Source organism: Tauraco erythrolophus, chromosome 2 (assembly GCF_009769465.1).
Source record: "Tauraco erythrolophus isolate bTauEry1 chromosome 2, bTauEry1.pri, whole genome shotgun sequence".
NCBI classification, from domain to species: Eukaryota; Metazoa; Chordata; class Aves; order Musophagiformes; family Musophagidae; genus Tauraco; species Tauraco erythrolophus.
This window is the reverse complement of record NC_141466.1, coordinates 88,825,502-88,843,277: the sequence shown is the minus strand read 5'-3', so window position 1 is coordinate 88,843,277 and position 17,776 is coordinate 88,825,502. Positions and strand designations below refer to the sequence as shown.

The 17,776-nt window shown below is 34.8% G+C and overlaps 1 protein-coding gene across 1 annotated transcript in view; it reads right to left on the bottom strand.

Annotated features, from left to right (window-relative positions):
* Positions 1-17,776, bottom strand: part of RYR2 (ryanodine receptor 2) — a 333,950-nt gene that overhangs the window by 49,025 nt on the left and 267,149 nt on the right. The window contains exons 76-82 of the mRNA XM_086626085.1: positions 16,512-16,624; positions 14,820-14,916; positions 10,349-10,452; positions 9,693-9,744; positions 9,502-9,555; positions 7,767-7,790; positions 357-456 (exon numbers count right to left, since the gene is read on the bottom strand). Of these exons, the coding sequence (XP_086482211.1) occupies positions 357-456; positions 7,767-7,790; positions 9,502-9,555; positions 9,693-9,744; positions 10,349-10,452; positions 14,820-14,916; positions 16,512-16,624 (544 nt within the window). The remainder of the gene's footprint in view (positions 1-356; positions 457-7,766; positions 7,791-9,501; positions 9,556-9,692; positions 9,745-10,348; positions 10,453-14,819; positions 14,917-16,511; positions 16,625-17,776) is intronic.

The window sequence follows — 17,776 nt, the reverse complement described above, 5'->3', positions numbered from 1 at the left end:
ATATTTGAGGAGTGAGGAGAAAAAAAAAAAGGACCAAAGTCTACACCTACTTCAGAACTATACACATCCCAGAATTTGGGGGTCTTGGTCATTGTATACTGCTAAAGCTATGAACTTTTTCACATTTCCACTCAATCATCCCTAGAAAAGTTAACAATAACAACAACAGCAACAACCACCCTCATGATAATTATTCATCATACTTTTCTGGGTTAGTTGTCAACAATTTTTGAAACTTCAGATGCATTTTGAAAGCAATCTTCAGTGTCAAACATCTGCAGGTTTTGCCCAATAAGAATTACAATCATTTCAAAAATCATTAGAAATAAGGTTTAATCTATACAGTAAAACATTACCTTTACTAGCACTGATTGTCTGCAGAACCATCTCAGCAGCACCTCGGTCATGCAGTCTGGCTTGTTGATACAGAAGTTTTTGCTTTTCCATTTCTTTTTCCTGAATAAAAATTCCAGTCATTTAAGATGAGGACTTCAGTTACTATCAGTTCTCCAAAGGTTTTCGTTTTTCTCTTAGTATATGGGCTCTATGGCAACATCATGGACCATTTTAATACATACAATGCTACTGAACAGATATTTAACATGTGCAAGTAATATTCTCCCCTTGATATTTTTCTTTAATATGCTTTTAGCAGTTTATCTGAAAAGAGTCGTCTCAATTGTAAATCATTACGTTAGTTCAAAGCCCATGTTCATCATATATATACTACGTATATCAAACTTGCACTTTTGTGCCTTGTTTTTTGTGGAACAGTTCATACTCTTAATAATCTTCTGTAGTCTGACCATAATAACTTCATACTGCTCAGTATGTGGCTCTTGAGTTGCAAGTTGCTGAATACCAGAGTAACAGAAGCATCTCATAAATTTTTGCAAAACATATAATCATATTACAATGTAGATCGCCCACCCTACCAACAGAATATTTGACAGAATACACTGTGCTTTTATATTTTGCATTCTCTAGCGGCAACAAACAATACTGCATGGCGTTGCTTGAGCAATGGTGAAGTTTGTTCTTTATAATTTAAACTACTACCGAAAACATAAAGAAGAACATAAAGAGCAAACATAAAGGCACAGTTAATTCCAGCTGAGTTTGAACTTTCACGAAGTTAATTGAAGTTTGCTGGAGAATTGAGGATGACTAAGCAGTATAAGTTGCAAAATAGAAGTTGCATAGAGCCCTATGAAAGTGAGTCCATCGGATGGCGTGGTAAAAAGCTTACTCAAAAGGAACATGACACAATCAGTATCATGTCCAAAAACACAACGCCCAAAACATATGTATGACCTAAAAGCAGGAACAGCTGCAGCAGAAGTAGCCAGAATGACAGCTTTGCTGCCATAAACTTTCCATCCAAGTTACAGAAAAAAGACATTGGAAGATGGAAGAGGTTTAAAAAATGAAGGCTTGCTAAATAGAGAGTATGAATAATAAATTAAAAAAGAAGAGGTAAAAAAGAGAAATATGTTCAAATGAATGAAAAAGAAACCTTTAACTCAAAAGCAAACCAACACAGACATTTATGCTGTTACCAGAGAGTTCTCGCCGAGGCTGGCAAATTTGTCTCTTAAATCTTTGATAATATCGTGCTGCGGAAACAAAATTCATCAGGGTTGTTGTTTTTTTTTTTTTTTAACACTATTAGCTCTCCTGTGGTTAAATTGTATCTTTCTTTTTCTTTAAATTACGTGACAGATCTAGATGGAGGCACAAAAAGGAAAAAAAAAAATGGTAGCTTTGCTTCATATTTAGCCATGCTAAGGATTGAAAGTTTTGCCTTCATGTTTAAACCTCTTCCTGGGAGTTCAACAAAAACAAAACAGAAACATACACACATACACACACACACACTCCCCACGCTTAAACCAGCAGAAAATCATGACATCACAGGTTCAATATAGCTACAGCAAAATATTTTCATTTGCTTCAGATGCCACTGAAAATTTATCAGTGCTTCTTTTTTTAAAAACTATTTCCTATTTCTAGTTAGTTTCAGTTTTAGACCCAACAATCTTTCGTTTTTCTTCCATTGCAAGATTTATTATACACTTTTGTTCACAAGCCTAACATCAGCTATACTACTTTCATTACACAATATTTTTTTGATGAGTTTATAAGAACGCTTATAGTGAGGATGCATCTGCATGATCTACAGACCAAAAGAACAGGTATGCACACTTCTTGCAATGACACTACAGAAGAACAGTAGAAACAGGCATTGCCAAACAGCTTAAAGTGAGAAGAGCATTTTCCATGGAAATCAAGCTGTTTAGGTAACTAGTAACAAAGCAGACCAAAAAATAAAAATAAAAATAAAATAAAAATAATTCACTAACAAAAAACCCACCACAAACGTTTCTTTTACAAGCAACCATTCCTTTGATGATAACCTCTAAAGATCATGGTTCCTTCTTCAGCTTGACAATGCTTTTCACTGTTGCTTTCTCCATGCAATGTTAATACATATACATATATACATACGTATGTATGTGAAGGCGGCACTGACACAAAGTAGGCCACCCATTGCATACAAAGAATACTAAATTAATGCAGCCAGTCAAGGTATCCCCATTTCTCTAAGATGTGCTTACTACTAACACTGTTATCTGTACTATCAGCACAGATTTTTACCCTTTGTTATGCTTGCCAGTTGATGCCAAGGAAAATACCAAAATAATTAGCCAGTGGCTTGAATTTTCTGTCATTCACAAAATCATCACAACGATAGCAAAACTACTTCATAGTAAATGAAACATTTGAAAGTAATTAACCACAATTAGAGAAAAAAAAATCAAAATAAAACCAAGTCTAATTTATCTTGGGTGGTTTCCATCTATATGGTAAAAAGCTGACCACTTAGAAATGTATGTACATGTATTCTCACATTATAGACTTTCTTCAGCAACCTACCAAACCATGGAAACATTTCCATCATACTCTTTGAAAGCAGAGACTCAAACATTTTCTACTTCATTCTATTTTTTTGTGTGTTTTAAGTCATTACAAGCAACCACATGCTTGTACATTACAAAAAACCACATGCTTGCACATTACAAAAACCACATTGGGCAAACCCCCAAGTTTTAGCTTGAATTTGTAGGCAATATACTTGCAAAAACTAAATAGGAGCTTTAACTGACAAGTGTGCCACTCAAATTGTTTATTTTCTCATAATCGATACAAAGAATGATTCTTGGACTCTTTTGGAGCTAAGCCATATGAAGAGGTTGGTTTGCTGCTACCACTAAGTTCACAGCCATGGAGCATGGGCATATGATCTTACTTCCACAGAACGGGGTTTCTTGTGGGGTTTTTTTGTTTGTTTGTTTGATTGTTTTTTTTTTTAATACAAAATTATGAAATAGTTAAAGAGTAAACAGAATAAACAAAAAACATGGAAAGAGAAGAAATCACTTTCAACTCAACTATTCTAAGATGAATGTTTCTCTTTTGAATTGTCATCATATTTTATGCTTTTCAAGACCTCTGCTTAGTCCAGACAATAAATCCTATTAGACAGGTCTTACACTGGCAAAACACTTGTTAATTTCAGTGTCAGGCATGCAGGAGTACAAGCTATTTATTAAAATATAACATCAAGTACTTAAGTAGAATATCTATATATATTTTTATATAAACGTTGTTTTATATATTAAGCCTTTAAGCTCAATACATGCTGTTTATGCTCTATAAACAAATTTATATCTTTCCTAAATCACTCGTTTTGGACTTCATCAGCTCTAAACAGAGTATACACAGAATGAACACATAATACATTACAATTCCTGGATATTAAATATGTAGGATTTTAAGAGTGTTAGAGGAGTTCACTTTATCAAATATGCCTTCCATATTACTTACTTAGAGAAATATTTCAATCCCTGCAATTTCGCACTTATATTTCTGCTTCTGATGAAAGTCTCAACCCTAAAAGATTTCTTTTCTAGTTGAAAAGTATTTTTTAACTAGCTAATAGGATATCCATTATTATACCTCACTGAGTTGAAGTATCTTTTCTATATTGAAAACTGTCATTGTCGGCCACATGACAGTGGGATCGAGTGCACCCTTGGCAAGTTTGCTGATGACACCAAGTTGTGTGGCGTTGTGGACACGTTGGAGGGAAGGGATGCCATCCAGAGGGACCTTGATAGGCTGGAGAGATGGGCCTGTGGGAACCTCATGAAGTTCAACAAGGCCAAGTGCAAGGTCCTGCACATGGGTCGGCGCAATCCCAAGCACAAGTACAGGCTGGGCAGAGAATGGATTGAGAGCAGCCCTGAGAAAAAGCACTTGGGAGTGCTGGTGGATGAAAAGCTCAACATGAGCCGGCAATGTGCGCTTGCAGTCCAGAAAGCCAACCGTATCCCGGGCTGCATCCAAAGAAGTGTGGCCAGCAGGTCGAGGGAGGTGATTCTGCCCCTCTACTCTGCTCTCGTGAGATCTCACCTGGAATACTGTATTCAGCTCTGGAGTCCCCAACACAAGAAGGACATGGAGCTGCTGGAGTGAGTCCACAGGAGGGCCACGAAGATGACCCGAGGGCTGGAGCACCTCTCCTATGAAGGCCAGCTGAGAGAGTTGGGGTTACTCAGCCTGGAGAACAGGCGGCTCTGGGGACATCTTATTGTGACCTTTCAATATTAAAAGGGGGGCTTAAAAGAAAGATGTGGACAAACATTTTTGCAGGGCCTGTTGTGATAGGACAGGGGTAATGGTTTTAAACTAAAAGATGGTAGCTTTAGACTAGATCTAAGGAAGAAATTTTTTACAATGAGGGTGGTGAAACACTGGAATGTGTTGCCCAGAGAAGTGGTAGATGACCCATCCCTGGAAACATTCAAGGTCAAGTTGGATGGGGCTCTGAGCAATCTGATCTAGTTCAAGATGTCCCTGCTCGCTGCAGCAGGGAGGTCGGACTAGATGACCTTTAAAGGTCCCTTCCAACTCAAACTATTCTATGATTCTATGTACAAATAACTTATCCTGCAGTTGTAGAGAGTGAAACCACGTATTAGGTGGCATCCTTTCCATTATGGGAAGGAAAAACTAATGAGAAACACATTTTTACATACTAATTGGAACGTTTAATTCCTACGAATTGATACATCAGTCATGGAATCTGACCTTGATTCATATCATTCTTTAACAAAAATACTTACCGTAAATACATGGTATAAGGTCACTCCGTTTATGCAGGCTTTGTGACAGAGATAACAGTGACCATCTCCAATGGGCGTGAACCTTAAGAGCTTGCATTATTTGTACATACTGAAATTTGCAAGTCTTTCTGTGTCTGACATAAGCCAGGGCACAATGTATCATTTTGACAAAAATCTAGTGGATACAAAAGTCTGTCCACAAAGTTTCTACCAGTAAAAGGATGAAGAAAATTGACATAGGAAGTTGTACCTCCCATTTCTTTTCTTCCTGTGAAGAGCCAATTTAAACCAATTTAAATAAATTGATTTCAAAAAGACGAGCTAGGTTTTAATTCCTTTTTTGACTTCACATCCTACATGTATTTAGATCACATTAATATGTAGCAAACCAGTAGAGTCAGTGACTCAAATGCAGAAATTTATTTGCATTCAGCTAATGAAACACTTTGGGAAGAATTTCCTATCAGATAGAATCAAGGGGGACAGTGACACCAACTCTACAGGGAGCCAACTGAATATCTGTTCAATATGAGAGAAAGTTAACTTAGAGACAAGGGCAAGGAGCGAAGATAATAATACTAATTCAAAGCAAATATTAGCAGGCAAATGCAGACAGGCACACAGTAACTCTCCGACAATTTTATTGTGGTTTTATGTTGTGACCTCCCTACTGCTCACACAGTGATCCCAATACAGATTATTTGTACAAAAATGACACTACACTGCACGAGATATGGACACGAAAACTGTCAGTAAAATACACTCATCATTTTTACCACATTCTAAGCTCGCCTAAAGGTTTCTGTTGCTCTGACTGTGAAAAGATAAGGGACTTCAAATATCACACATTTTTAAAGCCTAGAGGAGCAACAGTGTTTTATTCCCATACAAATCAAATAGTCAGTCTTTTCACATGCACACAGAGCATGGAATAAAAGAACTGCCTTAAATATTGAAATTTGAGATCGGTAGATTGACAGACAAAGAAACACACAAATGGACACACAGAGCTGGTATATATGGTCTCATATCTTTACAATTGTTTCCTGTCATGTATGCAGGAAGCAATGATTATTTATTGTTGTGACTTTTTCCTTTTTAAAACAATTCTCAATCAGAAAGACAGAAAGTTTTCTATGGAGCACATAGCGCTTAGTGTACAGTAACCAGGTAGGCAGTGATAGACATGTAGTATTCGAATAGCTGAATTAATGGAAAAAAAAAAACAAAGAAGAAATTATACTAGTAGGTTGCTTATATATTTCTTTTGGGGTTTTATAATGTGTACTTTGTGTTTGCAGTAATCAAAATACCTTTTAAACAATGTTTTGAGAGTCTGTGTAAGCGCATTCATCTTCCAGGATAATGCCTTTATCGTATGAAGGTGGAAGAGATTTGTGCAAACTTTTGAAGGAGTGAGAGTGAAGTCAATCCTGGAATACATCTTCTCATTCCCTAGTTGCATGAGAACCTCTTTCTTTTGTGAACTGAATGTTAATAGAAGCACTAGCAAGCAAAACATCAAAATCACCTTGCTCTTTTCAATGAAGAAGGTTATAATTGTTCCTCATATTGCCATAGGCAATAAACTTTGAAGTTACTGACTGGAGTCTGACCATCAGCTAAATCTGTGAATTCCCAATCTCAAGCAAGTCATCTCTACTAAGTAGTCTAGCTGCCATTGGCCACAGCGGAAATAACTATGTAAACATCTCAGAACCAAAAATAAGCTACCCCAAACACCATACCTCCTCTCAGAATATTGAACCTTGCAGCGCTATCAGCAAGCAGCCTAAGTCAACAATGGGAACTAAGACTTCTACTTGCATGAAGTAGGCAAGTAGGCTGGTGCTTAAGCCGTGGGCCACCTTTTAGAAACAAATGGTGAAACTTTAATGATGAGACACAAAAGACTGTAGAAGAAATGCAGTCAATAAAAAAATTAAGACTGTGAAATTTCAGAGCTATTGCCTCTATGTTTTTAGAGAAAACATGGAACAACTAGGTATCACTTCAGTTGATGGAGTGACTAGGAATCACTCCACTTCATGGAGTTGCTATGGAGTTTCTATCAAATACTATCACAATGAAGGCTAAGGGCTCTGGATCATAGATAAACTATAGTAGTATAGATGCTCTCTCTGTGACAAACATTGGAAACAGAATTCTACTACTGTATCACAAATGCATATTTGCAAAGATACAGAAGAAAAGTCCAATTGCTTTCCCTTAAGAGCCAAAGAAATTATTTTAATCATTCAAATTAAATTATAACTAGAAAGAAGATAACTGATACAAAAAAGGCAAGAACAGCAAAACAATATGAACAAGACAAATGACACCCTGTTCTCCCCAAAATGGCAATGTAATTTTATATGACATATTTTGCATCAATAATTCTTGGAGTCTTTAAAAAGAGTTTGTGCACAAGAAGGGTTTGGTAGAGATGTCATGCTGGAACTGAAATATTAAAAACATTTTCAAGACCCTTTATTTGAACTTATCCAAGATGTTGGGCCTAAAAAAAAAATCACAAAATTAGACCCAGACAAATACACACATATTTTTTTGTTTTACCTTGCTGCGTTGTGATCCTGTCACCTTAAGGAAGGGCAAGGACAAGAAGCGAAATAGCAATAAGAAAAAAGAAGTCCAAATTTTTTTTCTGCAGCTGACTGACCAAATACATACACAAAATTGACTTTTGAACAGATTAACACTAATACATTATTTGAACGTTAAGTTTCATAGCTACAGAAAAAATAATAATGAGAAACAAGTGAATAGGATCTTCTCTCAAAAGATAAAGTTGAACACTGAACAAGGAACCCAACACAATTTAGGTAAGGAGCACTAATAAATCTCTTACTGATAAATTTGTTCATTCATCTCAATTACTTCTTATTTATAAATTTTTACATTTATAAGAACAAAACGTTTGATATCTAATGAGCATGCATGGGCTAACTGAAAAAAGCTTATAGAAATAAATGTTCTTTGTTTAGTTGATGATAAATCATACATTGCATTTCCAAGAAAAAAATCAAACCAAAAAAAACCCCAACAAAATAAAAAAAAGCACTGAAATTTGGATTCATACTTAAATATTTAAAAAGAAACAGAAATTTATATATTGGGTACGTTAGTTGTAACTCAACTGGACTAGAACTTCTGAGTAACTGTAAAGAATTTGCTATCAGTACTCTTTCTGATTTCTGTACACAGTCAAATAGAGAATATGTATTTAAATAATTGAGTGCTATCTCATGCAGCATCATGTAGAAAACATACAGTACATCTGGTGTACCTCCAAACCAATGGAAGTAAAAGTAAACGTGCCCCAAACCACTCCTCAAAAATCAAAACACCATAGGTAGTTTTATATCTAATCAGTCAGTATATTTAAAATATTTTAAAGAAATAATAAAAGCATTTATTGCATGTTCTATGTTTTAGAAAAGACATTAAATATAAGAATTGATTTGAAAGATATAAAACAACTTTTGAAAGATATAAAACAACTTTTAATGTCAGTTACAATACACTAATATATATAATATTATAACTATTAACATTAGTTAATAGCTAATTCCTTCAGTGCCCCTCAGAAGAGACAGATTTCTTGTAAACTCCATTTTATTAATGGAAAAAGAGAGACAGATCCCAGAGCTTACATATGAGAAAGACTCATCTCTTACTCTTGTAATCAACTCATGTAAGTGTGTTTCCTTATACAGTGACGATCACGAAAAACTCAACATTAAATAACATTTATGATTTCCTATTAAAGATTTCCTATTCTCAACATAAGAAAAAGCTTGGCAATATTGATGAATAAAAACTCGTCTTTTACTGAGAAGTACTAATATATATGTGAACATAAAAATACTGTGCAAATTACTCATACTGAATGTAAATGACTATTGCAAAAAGCAGTGTTATCTCAGTATTTTAACCACCCAAACTGAAGGTAGGATGTATTTTACAAGATACAGTCTGTTAGTACCAGAGTTCCAGAATAAGTTAGTACCTATATTTCTCTTCAATAACTAAAAAATTAAAGTCAATCAGATAAACATGTAAGATCTATTAAAATACTCTCTATATAATCTTACATTATGTGATACTATTCATGTTTTTGTTTTAATACTATGAATCTGGTGACTCGTATCCGTCAATCCAGCTTCTGACATGCACTTCACTGGCATAATAAGCTGCAGTAAGCCATGAACTAAGAAACATAAATGTCAGTTTGAAGCTATGAAATAATGTCTAACATGACAAGAAAAACAAAACAGAAGTATAACCTTACTTCAAAACTCTTTACTTCTTCTTCACCATCATCATCTTCTTCATCATGGCAGCTCTGACACCATGTAGAAAGAAAACATGTACTGATAAGTCGAGGGGGACTAAGCGTTCCTTCCCTTTACACATAATTTCTCTTGTTTTTCATTAATTTTGTTAAAACAGAAAAGATGCAAAGCATAACAAAAACGTTACCTTTGCCATAATGTCAGCATAAGCCATATACAGGAAATCCTCTTCCAATTTGCTGGTTAATAGAGAGAGGAAAGGGTAAATGAGGAAGATTAGAGCCACTATAGTAGAATGGGAGGACCAAAACATTTTTAAGTACCTTAAAAATATTTTAAAAGGATTTTTATACTCATAACTAATTACAAAAGTCTTTTTGGATAATGAGAACTTGATTCACTAATACAAACTGAAAAGTAGAGCCAGCTACACACACAGTGCTCAGAAATTCATAAGCACCTTCCAATTAAGAAAACATAGTTAATTTTTGAATAAAATCTAGAATATATATATTTCACATTCAAAATATAACTGTCAACAAGGAACACAGACAGAAGAGAGAGGTGTAGTAAATCCTGAAAACAGCATCCATAACTGAAAATGTGTATAGAGGCATATCTTTGTCTCTACAAAACTCTTTACATCTAATTATCAATCATGTTAAAATCTTTACATACCACAGGCTAGAGAGGTTTGAGTGTAACTCAAACTTACCATATGTACATACGCACATGTTTTGGCCTAGCCTAATGCAATCTCACTTGAACAGACATGTTTAACTTCAAATAGAGGAGTAATCTGAACATCTGCATACACTCTGCAGTCTCTCACACCATCCCTACCATTTTTCAGTCAAGGCTGTTCGACTAAATAGCAGAATAAGTTGATGTAAAGGATCAACTCTTTTAAGGCTTTCATCTTCTTCCGGTGGTTCCTCCCCAGGTTTCTTTAGGGAAAAAAAGATTTTAAAAGTATATTCAATTATCTATAGTGAAAAAAGTTTTACTCTGTGCAATCTGTTAAACATTGAATACTCACATATGTAATTTTGATTTGGACAATCACGAAGAAACAAGTCCCAAGTAAAGTATGAAAAGCCTGAATCCTGATTATGTTTATGACCACGAAGTCTTACAAAGATGACACCTTTTGCAAAGCTTTGGATTTCCTCTCCTCATGAAAATTAACACTCTTTCCTAGATTCTGAAAATAACTTCAATCTTTTACTGCTGTTATCCAGAAGAAGTGGTAACCAGATGCCATCATTTGCTATTATATTGTCTGTTACTCTCTATGTTAAGAAGTTTCATCAGCTAAAAATTAGCATCCTCTGTTCCAAGTCTTACGCCAAGTATAATGTTTGCTGAGGAATTCCGAGAGGCTTTGAGGGAGAAGAAATCCAAACTTGAAGCTCACCAATAGTTTTAGACAGAAACAGTATCTGCCAACAATAGTAATGTTGGCAGGATGTAGCATTTTAGAAGATGAAAAATCATCTATGTATAAAAATATTATATAGCATTTGATAACATATATGCACACAAATAGTTCTTCTCATGTTGTTATTTTGCTTTCAGTTTTAGACAGCTCTAGTTAGCTGACTCTAAAAGAAAACGTAGTCCTAAATACTATAATGGCAAGCACCAAAGCAATGTTTTGAAAAGAAACAACACAAACAAAAAAAACTACACAAAATCTATCCTCTGACTTCTTGTCTTTTGCCAAAAGACACTTCAGAAAGTAAGTTTTGCCTATCAAGTTATTAACAAAATTGCTTTCTCCATACTTGTTTTTCTACAAAGCATCTGGTAGCTCAAAGAATATTGGTTGCATAAATTATGCCCACTCTTCCTCTTTGTTTTCACCCAGCAGTATACACTAAAATACAGATAAAAAGAATTCCATGCATTGATAAGACTGAACAAGTAAGAAATTATTATAATGTCAAATGTTATCTGTTAGCAATAAGGAAGTGTTGGCCACATGACCAATACAAAGAAAATGGTTTTTGTTGCCTATTAAGAAAAAAATTGTGTGTGCTAGTGTCAAATACATTCCTGTGGGAACACTTCTAGATCTCTATGAGTACCACACTTCATATGTGCCTGTGAAGTCCACCTTTTCCACACAACTGTACCAAACAAGACTGGTTGCAGCTGACAATTTACTTCAGTTGACTTACATGCACGATTGCTTCACATGCTACTCGATGATGGTCATACAAGGTTCATTTCACATTCTTCAATATGTGACAATATTTTCAGTATCAATAACAAGATGTGAAGAAAGCAAATTATAAGTCTAGTTATATCTCACCTCTCACTAACATTATGGAGTTCTTCCCTTGTTCTTTATTTCAATCTCATTTAGGAAGCTGACCTTTCTCTTTTTAATTAAATGGCAGCATTCTATACTTGGTAATGTTATCACCCAGAATACCTCTCTAACGTTATCAAAATTGATGAAGAGAAAAGGGCAGAAGTTGTGTTAGTGTTTAATACAAGTTTAATACAAGATTTTTTGTAGATTTAATACAAATTAAATAGAGAATCAAATTCACCAATGACTGAGTTAAGTAGAAGTCATTGTTAAGCATAGCATGAAGATTAGAACCAAATCATTTTCTGACATTTCTAGGAAATAAGTATTCTTAATTTTCAGTGTTTTGAGACATTTGCCCTATAGTTACGTAAGCGTAAAATACAAAAGCTTTAAAAACAAATAAAACAAATAAGTTGGGTAAGTTTTATTTGACATTTCTAAATGTTGAATATTTAAAAGATTTAATTTTTATATAAACTAATAGTTAAATACCCATTAAACATATTATTCTTATAAATTATTATGTCCAGTAAGGCCTACTAACAAAACTAATCAATAATTTTAGCATATAAGCTTAAGTGTTCACATAACCTATTTAATTAAAGCAGAAGCATTTTAACGATTAATAAAGACAGCGCTGAATATCCTATGATTTTAATATCAAACATTAAAACCTAGTTCTCTCAGAGACTTGATCTGTTGAATCAGAACTAAGAATCAGCAGAATTAAGCTCCTTATATTGAGGGCTTGTGTATACTTTTTTTCTTATGGTATACAGAGGTGCAGGAGCTAATGCCATTTTTGTAAAATAGAGTTAAGGACAGAAGAATCAGAGAACAAAACTGCTAGTCCAGTTCTCTGCTTTAGGGGATGCAAATGCTCATCTCCCACATCCCAGAAAAAGCCCTTACCACAGGTCTACAAATTGTTTGGATTTTGCAAAGTCAGGTAGGAGGTAGTTTTAACTTTAAACTATTTTTTACTTAAACTATATTTTTTTTTTTTTTTACTTTAAACTACTTTTACTTAGCAGAAAAGAGAGTTCAGGATTCTCGGCATTGAGAAAGAATGTGCCACAGCATACAACATTGTAGTTTACTGACTGCAGACAGTTAAAGAACAGGAAGTCTTGGCTATAGCTTCGGGGCCCTGGATTGTGCCTGTTTTCTCCCTAATATACAAACAGTTCAGAAACTTCAGACAATCCTTCAAGCATACATTAGAGAACCCAAGGCTCCTCCTTTCTGCCCTTCCTGATGAGTTCTGCACCCACAGGCTGGGCTGTGATTCCATCTTAACAGTTCAATAAATCTTTAATTCCTTGCTACACCAGGGTATAGTTTCTTTAAGAGGGACAGAGAACCTTCCCCAGCATCAAAAGCACATTTTTCATGAAGTCCACACAACAGTCTGGGTCAGCTCCACAGAGCTGAACAGTTAAACCTCAAACTCTCACCCTCCAGGAGAGTGCTCTAAAGCAGCAAGAATGTGATAGAAATTTATTTAAAAGACAGATAGAGTTTTGTTTGTTCTTTTGAATGAAAGGTGTAATATATCTCTCTTTAAGAGAACACTGGAGACACACTTATATGTATGCTTGAAGAATTACAAGGGACTACCTGTAGTCCTTTACTAAAAGATGATATAACAGACAATCCAGTCTGTTTCTGTCTTCTCTAAGACAATTTTTCACGTAAGCTACCTACTCGCAAGGAGTTCTTCATAAACATGGCAAAGATATGGTTTCAAGGAGAAGGTAAGGAGACAACCCTTTACATTAGAATGTAACCAAATGACCATGCTGGCTTATTTCTTCACACATACATACCTGCACATACACACACATGCGAAGAGCTATGTTGTTCCACGTTCCATATCTACACACACATGCCCTCAACTGCTGAAACAATTATTTTTGGCACTAAGTCTGCATTATTTCAAACATTTGCAGTGTGTTGGGACACAAGAATATATCCGTTTAAAAGGTTGTACACAAAGCAAGCGTTTGCAGAAGTCTCTTGCTTTTTCACAGTGTTTGATCATACAATAAGGATGCCACAAGAAACGAATTCTGCATGAGTGCAGGGAAAAATGAATTTCCATAGTCTGCTTGTGTTGAGCTTATTGCTGTTCATCTTCCTTTCACTATTTTGACCCTTATTTTCAAAATTCTGCAGGACACTGGTAGCTGGTTTTAAGCATAAGCTTTAAACAGCAAAAGCAAATTATTGGATTTTTTCTAATAGCAATTTTCCAGTTAGCTTCTTCTCTCTACTGCAGAGAGTAGGCATTCCTTGCAATAAAAATCAAAAATATTGATCTCAGACTGTGTTCTGTTGGACTTACTAGGGACTGAATCATGTCCTAGGTCTAGTTCTTGCCCAATCCCTGAAAGAACTACCTTTCTTAGAGACAATTGTAAGGGGTGAGGACACAAGGTTTTACTGAAAACGATCCCGGGGATCTACCAGGCTAAAGACATGGCTCTAACATTTTACTGCTGGGAAAAATCCTCACCCCTCTGACAAGAGGATTCTCCTGTGAAGAAGCAGCAGATTCTGCTTCTGAGGGGCTGATTAAGACTAGAACTCTAATAATTTCATATTCTAACCTTTTGACTTAAATGGCTTTCATTTGGGTTATGAAGTCTTGAAATACATAAAGGTTAACTGCAAAGAAAGAAGGGAATAGGCCATTTCCCTTCTCCAAAGGGCAGCAGAATGACAGTAGCTGGCACGTAATTTAGATAAAAGTTTAAAAAGCTTCATAAAAGGTTACTGAAGCCGTGAAGCAGACTGCCTGAGGGGATTCTGGAGTTGCCCTCGCTTGTAATTTTTAACACCTGTCAGAGTGACTTGGTTATAGCTCACCCCTTTGAGTAGAGGTAGCTTAGATCACATCTTATGTATCTCACAGACTTGTAACTACTATTATACGAGATGAATGCTAATCCATAATACGTTCCCACGACCCTTTGCACCCAGACATACTGCTAAGTCTTCTATCAGTTTGTCTTCAAAATAGTGTTCTTCTGTTTCGATCCAAGATTTATCATAGCCTTGAAGAAAGAGATTGACAGCTCGGTGCCTAAAAAAGGACATTTAAAACAAAAGCTGTAAACTTTTAAAGAGAAGATCTAGTCAATATTAATTTCCTCTAGCTTGAAGAACTGTCCAGTCATCACAAATACCATTTAAAAGGAAAGCAAAATGTCTATAATAAAAACTGCAAAAAGCATCTATTTTAAAAATTAAATTTACATTAAAATGCTCTATTCAAAACTGTTGCATCAACTTGTAAAACTGATATTAAAATGTAATAATAATGATTTTAGGAATGGATACTAAATAGAACTTCAAAGAAATTGAAACAAGTAAGAAATAAAATCTATTACTTTGTCACATTAATGACTTTTATTTTTAATATAAAATATTTTCATATTATTTTATTTTGAATATTACAATAACCGCAATAGATAACTTTGGATTGTGCTCAAATAATTGCATTTTTTTAATGTTCAGGATTAGACTTGCATATCTAAAATAATAAACCATTTTTCTTCCAAACTCCATGAAATTAAAATGGATGATGAGGCTAGGGGAATGAGGGCAAGCCAATAATAATGTTTACTGGTTTGTTTTTTTTTTCTTGAAGATTCAATACAAAATGGACTGTGCGACAACCAATTATCTACAAAGAATTTTATCAATCTTATTTTTTTAAAAAAAACCTGCCAGTCTCATACACTGAAAAGGAAGAAATAGAATTAAAATATACAAGAATGCTAGTTATGTGCAGGTGACCTACTTGTTAAAGTAAGAACAGCTGCAGATGGAAATGTCTTTGTTCTATTTTCAACTGTCACAGCAGCCTCATTTCAAGCTAGTATGATTCTCATACCCTTGTGCTTCCTGGGACAGCCTTTAAGATTCATTCTACTAATTACAGTAATAGTAATAATATGCATACTTTGGGGAAAAACTGAGAACATTATTATGTTGAAAAGTTCAGATACAAGTATTCTGGAAATTATTTTTAGCAATTGCATGAAAAAAACAGATGTGTCTACTTTGTCTGAACATTCATTCCTTTCAGAATCTCAGGATTCTGAAACTTGTTTGACTACAGATCCCATTCTCTATTGAAGAAGAAAGAGGAGGAAAAGGAGCCACAGGAAAGGATGTGCACATATTTCTTGTCTAATAGAATGCTCTTCCCAAAAGTTCACAATAAATAGTGAAGTTTTCAGATAAATAGTATCAGTTTATTTCCTGCATATAGAACATTTAGCATCTAATAATGAAGGTAACTCCACATTTCCAGAGCTATACCATGGCTTAGGAGGAAATTTATCTCTCAAGATGATATTACAGTGACACCAATCTCTCTGTTTCTGCATTTATCTCCTATGAAAGGTGTCTGCTTTTCAGAAAAGAAAACATATCAGGAGGAACAGGTGAAATAACAGCAAGAGGAGAGAACCAGAAATTTAAAACTATACTTTTTGTTATTCTTTTCAGGAGATATATTAGAAGAAAGTAATCTGATCTATTATGAGAAAGTAATGTACAAAGTACATTACCATGCAGTTTATCAATTACTGGTCTTCCTTTTAATCTCATCAAATAGCATTGTATGAATATAAATGCATTTGTGAAAGATAGAACAAATATAACTCTTACCTTGGCAGATTATACAATGGTGCCATTCTAAAGCAGGCAACTACTGCTCTTTTCCTCTGTTTAGACAGCAGCTTATGCCACACTGCTTTTTTTGACCGCTGGGGATGCTCAACCTGTTACATAAAATACACATGGAAAAATAAACAAAGTGGCAATGTCTCTACTGTGTGGATGTAGTAATAATAATAAAAATGTGAGATAATAGATAAATCAAGTGGAAAGATAACAGAAGAATAAGAGAGAGGAAAAAGTGTTCTAGACAGTGTTCAAGTGATCAGTCAAATTGTAGATTGGAATTTAGAAAACAAACTTACAAGCAAAAATCTCCCTTTCCTTGTATGATGTAGATATTATCCTTTTTTACTTCATCCTACTTCTTACATCTTTTAGATAGAACATTATCATCATTGAGTCCAACTCTCAGGAAACCTTAACTTGTAATACAAAGAATCTTCACTCTTATATATAACTCTACAGAGGTACAGGTATATTGTACACCTTCACATTGTCTCAGACAATACTTTTAAAGGAATTGTCTTAAATACAATCGATCTTTTATTTGTAATATTTACTATGACCAGCTACAATGGAAAGGAATTAACTTCAAAAATGAGACAGAGGCACAAAGACTTAGTTAGGACTAAATCACTTCTTTGAATCTGCATAGCTAGAATGAACATAAGATATTCCAAAACAGTTCAGCTACATTTCACAATATTACAGCTCTGTCTTCAGATCTATTCTCTTTCTGCATCCTGGCTCTACAGCAGTATGAGATGAAATTGAGTGTGCTTCATCCTCATCTTCTGCTCTTTCAGTTTCTTTTTTTCCACCTTCCATCCTTGTTTCCAGAAGAAAATTACTACTGCGGTTCAGAAAAGCAACTGCATGCAACAGGATATAGCTTGACTGCATAACTGGGAACTATGATTGCAGGCTGTGCTACAGATGACTCCTTTCCCACAGACGATTCACAGTTCTTGTGATTTACTTCACACCTGCTCCGTAAAGACTATATAATTTGATTTAACTTACACAACACTTCTAGAGTTAATGGGATGAATGTCTTTTGTGTGTAGTTGTTTGGTTGTTTGTGGGGGTTTTGTTTGTTTCTTTTACGAACAACTGTGTTAGTGGAATAGTAGCTCCTCTTTCTCTCAGCATCATCAAAGGAGTCAATGAAGTTGAGAATCTCTACTCTGAAAGACTTAGTGATTCTCCCTTGTAATAAAATAAAGCATTTTATTTAAAATATGTAGTGATGA